At 38.4% G+C, this 7,421-nt stretch overlaps 1 protein-coding gene across 1 annotated transcript in view; it reads left to right on the top strand.

The window, feature by feature from the left end:
* Window positions 1-2,979, top strand: part of LOC310860927 (guanine nucleotide-binding protein G(q) subunit alpha-like) — a 6,130-nt gene extending 3,151 nt beyond the window's left edge. The window contains exons 6-7 of the mRNA XM_083768139.1: window positions 802-955; window positions 2,700-2,979. Of these exons, the coding sequence (XP_083624265.1) occupies window positions 802-955; window positions 2,700-2,887 (342 nt within the window). The 3' untranslated portion in view covers window positions 2,888-2,979. The remainder of the gene's footprint in view (window positions 1-801; window positions 956-2,699) is intronic.
* Window positions 2,980-7,421: the final 4,442 nt, after the last annotated feature.

The following is a 7,421-nucleotide window of genomic DNA, read 5'->3' as shown; positions in this document are numbered from 1 at the left end:
GTAATAATAATAATAATAAGGGTAATAATAATAATAATAATGATAATTATCATTATTATTATTATTATTATATTAAATAATAACATTACTGACACCAAACATCCTAAACATGTACAAATAAAACTACAATCTTAATATTTGGAATATTATATGCGCTGACATAATACCCTATCAAGATGAATGGAAGATGTCAAATATGCAGAAGCTGAAACAATATGAACATATCACTGAACAGAACAGATGCAGACTCCAGTCCACAGCATGCTCAAGCTGCTGAACTGCATTCTGATTGTAATCTAATTGGAAACACTTTCAACGGTCAAACAGGTCAAGGTTCAAATTCAAGATGTAATCTTCCAATTGGATTTGAACTTTGAGCACAGCAGCAATGGAGCCAACCACAGGCATCCATGTCTGTGATGCCAAAGTATAGCGCAGTAATGGCTCAGCATCATCTTTAAATTCAGTCCAGAATCATATTTTGATCTAATTAGTATCTATCCATTTCGAAGAGCACATATATAATTTTGTCCTTTGTCCTCCAGTCTTTACTTTGTCTTCAGCTTTTTCTCTCTGTGAGCTTATCTAAATCACATGCACTTGAAGCTGAAACTCTTATGGTAATGTTGTATACGTGTGTGTGTGTGTGTGTGTGTGTGTGTGTGTGTGTGTGTGTGTGTGTGTGTGTGTGTGTGTGTGTGTGTGTGTGTGTGTGTGTGTGTGTGTGTGTGTGTGTGTGTGTGTGTGTGTGTGTGTGTGTGTGTGTGTGTTACATTTATGTGTATTTATTTATTCACACAGAATCGAATGGAGGAAAGCAAAGCCTTATTCAAGACAGTAATATCCTGTAACTGGCTTCAACATTCCAAAACCATCTTGATTCTGAACAAGACAGATTTATTGGAGGAACAAATCATGCATTCACATTTAGTGGACTACTTCCCTGAATATAATGGTGAGATAAGATTTCTAGTATAGGGCCACAAAAATTTAATTGTCTTGGGTCTTTCTAAATTGATGCATTATAAATGTACTTGTACATTTACAATTTCATTCTTGCTGTGTGACCCAATTGTTGAGTTAAAACTCATGAGTGGAGCATAAACTCAGAAAAGGAGCATGAATCTTCAACAAGACACAAGACACAACAAGACAACTACATCTCCCAGTGTGCATCAGCTGCAAGATGGCTGCTGGTGCTCGTTTGGGTGATTGAACACCTGTTAAAGGCTGGTGGTGCTGACTCTCTCACAACAAACAAACAAGCAAGCTGAAGTCTACCCAGGAGCTCTACCCCAAAGACGCCAATGGTCTGTTATATTTATTCAACTGCTTTTCTACTTCAGCTTAATGTGGTTAAATTCAGGCTAATTGTGTGTTTAGTTCAACTGCTTATTCTACTTACTTGCTTATTCTACTTATTCTACTTACTTACTTATTCTACTTATTCTACTAAAATCAGGCTAATTGTGTGTTAAGTAGCTTCAACTGCTTCAGTCTGAAGTGGGGAAGGAACACATTAACTTGCTTGAGAGTTGAATTAAATTTATGTTTAAAAGTATCTCTTTACAAAATAAGACCAAGTTAGAAATGTTAAAATGATTTAAGAATTGGAAAGCCTACTAAAAATGTGGACAATTCATGTTAAAGGTTTAAAATGCCTTGTTCAATTAGAGCTGATCTACAAGCTTAAAGTTCAGCTATTTTTCTTCTTCACTTATTCAATTTAAAATACTAAATGTTTACTTAACTTGACTCATTTATTAAAGGTTACAATTCAGAAATGTTTAATTGAAAATGACTTTAATAATTTGGGTTAAAATGTCGACTTCATGAGTTAATTTAAGACTGTTAAAATGTCGACTTTAAAGTTAATTTAAGACTTTACATTTTGGCATTCATTGTGTGAACACTATATTTAAACCACTTTGTCTAAAAGACGGTTTTGATTATTTAAAATATATATATTTAATGTTTAAAAAGATAACTTATTGTTTGAAAAGATGTTTATTGTTTTGCATTGTTGTTAAAACCTGTTTCTTTGTTTTCAAAGGTTTTCAACCTTATTGATGAAACCAACCAACCAAGTCAACAAAAGCAACAAAGTGTGCAAAAAGTTGAAAATAAAGTTGGACATTTGAGTTGGACATTTGGAGTTGATTCCTTTACTGTCATTTGGAGTGGAAGTGGGGTTTGACTTAACACCAATACTTATATATTCCCATTATAAATGTACAACATTTATTCAAATTCAAACTGTTATTATATTTGTCTTTTTGAAGACATTTGTAACAATATATTGAGCACTATTCAATACATTTTAATTTGAATGTAATGGTATTTGTATTGCTTACTAAAACGATTTGTATACCCCACTGGGTATAAAAAAAAGCAGATGTACAATTGTATATCTGCAATTTTTTATATATAGCCAACATGCCATTAAATAGGGGCCCATAGCCTGTTGCATATCAAACTGGGGGTCCTTGAAATTAAAATGGTTGAAAATCACTACTGTAAAAACCTTCTGTTATGAGGGTCTTTGGCATATATTTTCAAATGGGGGTCTGCAGACTACGATGGACAGTGCAGGCTGTGGTTTTATATATATATATATATACACACACACTGTAACAATGTATTAATTCATTTTTGTTATTGATGCCACTGAGTTCACAACACTGTCTCTTTTTTACCAGGTCCACAACGGAATTCCCAGGCAGCAAGAGGATTCATGTCAAATATGTTTTTAGATCTGAATACAAATAGCAGAAAATACATATACCCTCACTTCACCTGTGCCACTGACACACAGAACATTAGATTGACCTATGATGTCAGAGACATACTATGGCGATGTGTTTGTCATCAGTATGAACTTCTATGAATAAAACAAATGACAAAAAGGTGACAGCAAGGTGCAAAGGTTGACCACCTTTAAAGCTTTCAAAAGTTGAGAATAGTTAAACTTTTTGAGAAATGCACATAATGTCTTATAATAAATAATATAATGTAAGTGCATTTTTTTTTCTACTCTTGTTATTTGACATGGCCTTGGAGATATGGGCTCCATTTTTGTCTCATCTTTCTAAAGCCACTATTTGGGGATTTAGGAGTGGGGAAAGGGTGTTCCCCCACTAAAGTTCTACACCATACTGTCCATGCCTAACAGGAACAAACTTTTCAGTATCACCCGTATTGCTTCCAAAATCAAAGGACTTCCTACACCCACACTTTCTGATATGAACAATAACGCCATCACACGACTAGCACTCTCGATATCAAATGACACTGATCATCCTCTGCATCGTTTCTTTAACCTCATGCCATATGGACAAAGATACAGGACCTTGCCATGGAAAAAGGTCCGTTTTAGTAGGAGTTTTGTCCCCTCAGCCATCGCGGCATTAAACAAACTGCCCCGCCGATAGGATGGTTCTGTACACAGTGGGGAACTCATGTTTTTTGTTTTGTTTTTTGTTTTGTCTTGGTGCTATGTGCTCTGTGTTGTTTTTGATGTGGGTGTTGAACAGATTGTGAAGACAAATATCCTTCGGGACAATAAAGATTATTATTATTATTATTATTAAAGTTGGTATTTTGGTTACCTCTCTAAATCCCTTAAACAAACACCTCCGTTACCCGTTATATTATGCATAGGTGTGGTTTGGGCGTTACAATAATTAAACCAAATTTAACCAATCGCCAGTATTGGCTCTGATCTTGCTCATTGTTGGTTGATCGATTAATGGAGAAGCAGAGCCGGGCTGTATTATACAGTACTTTGTTGTACAATCATGGAGTAGCCGCAAGAAGCTCACAACCAGATCTTCTATTTTTACAAAAATAAATAAAAAAGATCTTTAGTTATTCACAATCGACGCTTAAAGTTTGAAATAATTGTGATATCGATTTGAAGTCATATTCATTCAACCTTTATTTAAAATTCTCTGGGAGACGCTCATTAACAATGATGCCGAGATTACACACATAATATGTGTCTATATTATAGACGTAATAAACGTAAGAACAAAGGAAAACAATAATATTGAAACCAAATGGCTCAGCCTCTTGCCTACTGTATAGCCAGGAAAGAGTATTATTCATTATACAATGATGAAGGTCTCGTTGTCTGAGCCTTGATATGGAATGGCATTCAGTGTCATGTCCTCACTCGACACGGCTTCACTCTCCCTGGTTCAATTGGGACCCTAGCCAAAGCTCACGTATCCCGTCCCCAGTATGGTAACCACTAACCAATGATGATGCACATTCAAACTAAGAAGCTGCACCATGAGTTCTGGCTGGCAGCATGGTATCAAACTAGAAAATTCGCAATTTTAAAAAATTGCAGAGTGTGGTTGCCGCAGTGGCTTACATATGCCCCTCCCACTAATATTGCCAGCCAATTACAATTTCAAGTCACGCCTTAGATCATGCGTAAGTAATTCGGAGGGGATTTAACCCCCGAAATTCATGTTTTTGCGACAATCGGTTACATTTCTCGCATTTGCGGCGCCCCCTATGGATGAAAATGGAATTGCTTTTAGAACTTGGTTGATTGAACCACCCCGGACATGTGATTCAAATTTGGGATGGATTGGATATTCCGTTCGTGATTTATGGCATTTTTGTGATATTGGCCCCTCCTACTAACTTCGGAAGACGATTACGGCCGAACGATACGCACTACCAAAAGTCTGCATTTGGTGTTTTAATCGGATATGTCCAGAGATCATGTGTGCCGATTTCTGTGAGATTTGGACAAAATATGTAGGAGGAAAAGCAAAAAGTTTGTTTTGGACAAAATTCAAAATGGCGGAAAATCCATCATGGCGGAAATGGGCGTGGCCTATATGGGGAGATGCGTCATGACCCAAGGAATCCAGGGAAAAAATAATTTTGATTTTACGACCTACGGTTCAAGAGTTATAAGCCAAAAGGTAAAGTGGGCTGTTATAGCGCCACCATGAGGCCGACCTATAAAATTATAATTTTAATTAATTTTAGTGATAATTAAGAAATATCCCTAAAAGTTTTGTAACTATAGTGATTACAGTCTCCGAGGAAAAAATACTTGAATGTGATTTTTTGCCTTTTCCCATTCATGTCAATGGGGAAATTTAATTCACTAATAAATTCATATCAATTAAACTATACAACATTTCTCTTAACAAAATACAAGCACACGATTCCCGATTTTTCCGGTCAATTTGACATATGGCTCAAGTGCGTACAGCGTACAGTGTGGGAGGTATAAAGCGACAAAAAAAAGACTACTGTGAAATAAAAAGAATACGCATGAATAAAGTGTTACAATTACTAGAGTCTGGTTGCCCCTTTTGGGGCAACCACACTAACTATGCATCATTGGCTTGGACATAAATCGACTGATGGGAAACCATTGTAGACATAGGGCCCACCTCTATCTGAGCTCAGAAACTATAGGCCTTCAGCGTCACCACGGCAGGAGAGTTAACCATGCAGTATTCAGCTTGGGGCACAGTCTGTACTCTCATCACTGTCAACAGCACAGAGCACTATGCCGGCCTGTGAATGCCATATCAGTATCACCAAACCACTTAGTCGTCCAAATTAAGTGTCATGTCAGTCCATACAGCTTGGTTTTATTTCACCAGTGACCATCCAGCTGTCAGTACCAACTCTACCAGTCCAAGGCCCGTCATATAAGAGAGACTCGCAAAGCCATGCTTAAACTCTACTAGTGAGGCCCTCGGCCACAACAGAAGCAGAAGTTGCTACTAGTGACTGTGAGCGCCACACAGAACCAATGCAGAACCAGGTATGAACAAAAGCATGAAGTGAACAAGAAATCATGCCCCATTTAGCTTCTTAAGGGGCTGATGCAGTGAAGTCATTAGAGAGAGAGAGAGAGAGAGAGAGAGAGAGTGTCACAGTCACAGACTTTTGTCATTCATTGTACAGTCTAGGTCTTGTATTTCTATGTATTGTTCCCTGGTCTAGTTTTCATGGTTCTATGTTTGTTTGCTCCAGCTGTGTCTCATTTTGTAATCAACCCGTTTGGGTCCTTACCTCACCTACACATGACAGAATGACTCAACCAAATGGACCCAGCGGACAGCACCCACCTACCACACAGGCTGCCATTCACCTGGTGAGCTGTATGGTTCTGTGACTGCAGTACGAGCTCTATGAGTGGCAAATGGATTGTTAATTTGTTGGTGCTACAGCTGGCTGGTCGACTGTTGGGGGAAATTGTTTGATACACCGGCTGTTACTTGGAGGGGATACTACTGAAGCACATGTTTGATTGTGATGTCCTGGTTGTGCAAGTTTCCAGTGTCACTCCTACTGTAGAAGTCCTGGTCGTGATGGCCCCAATATCTCCGCTCAATGTCCCATTGTCAATCCCTGTGTGTGTGTGTGTGTGTGTGTGTGTGTGTGTGTGTGTGTGTGTGTGTGTGTGTGTGTGTGTGTGTGTGTGTGTGTGTGTGTGTGTGTGTGTGTGTGTGTGTGTGTGTGTGTGTGTGTGTGTGTGTGTGTGTGTGTGTGTGTCATGTCGGCCTTCCTCAGCCGCAGCGTTTCAAACCGTTTGAGTTTGAAAGCCTGCGGAAGGCGACAAGTCGAAACTATATATACTCAAGAGAGTGCGGATATTCCTTTTTTCAATCCTTGTTTTCCACAAATCTCACATTGGGTCAGCACTCATGTGCTAAAAACAAACAGTAGAGCAGTTTTTTGTCTTGGGTCATCTATGTAAATTACGTTTTCATCCAAGGCATCCCTGAATGACATTGTTACTTTATAGAACCTTATATTTATGTCATATTACATACATAAATATGTAAATCTTTCCCCCTAAGATACAGTGTGTGTCACAAGAAAAACGTGAGAATATATAGTAGTTTCCTTTACGACAATCTGTCGTAATCTGTGCAGCAGAATGGCTGATGGTAGGAATAGAATGATGGGGACGTTGAGTGAATCATCATGTGACACAGTCACTGGGATGCAGGGTTGGAAGGGCCACATCGTGACTTAGAACAATTTGTTCTCCCTCAGAAAAGTGCTCATGTCTGGCTGTGCAGTTTCCAAGAAGTGATGCTTGACACACAGTGTTACCATAGATACCTCCTCCGAGGACTTCCTTTCCACTCGCTTCCCTGCCATGCGTGGCGTCGTGTTATATTGGTTGACAGTCATTCATGATTTTTTTTTATAGAGTTCTATTTGTTACATGCTCGTACGCGCAGACGTTGGTGCGGGCTGTGCGGCGTACACTATATCATATCGTTGCTGTCAGGTGGAAACCTTGCATGTCTAAACCTTTTTTCAGGAAATGGGAAAAATAACCATGTTCCATTTTCCTTGGTTAAATCCACAGATACAGTACAGTAGACCTTTTGTTTTAAACACATGTTTATTCATTTTCTTAATTG

This window comes from Protomyctophum parallelum, assembly GCF_964188405.1.
Source record: "Protomyctophum parallelum genome assembly, chromosome: 6".
NCBI lineage: Eukaryota > Metazoa > Chordata > Actinopteri > Myctophiformes > Myctophidae > Protomyctophum > Protomyctophum parallelum.
Note: the sequence above shows the minus strand (reverse complement) of the source record. Positions and strands in the feature narration are given on the sequence as shown.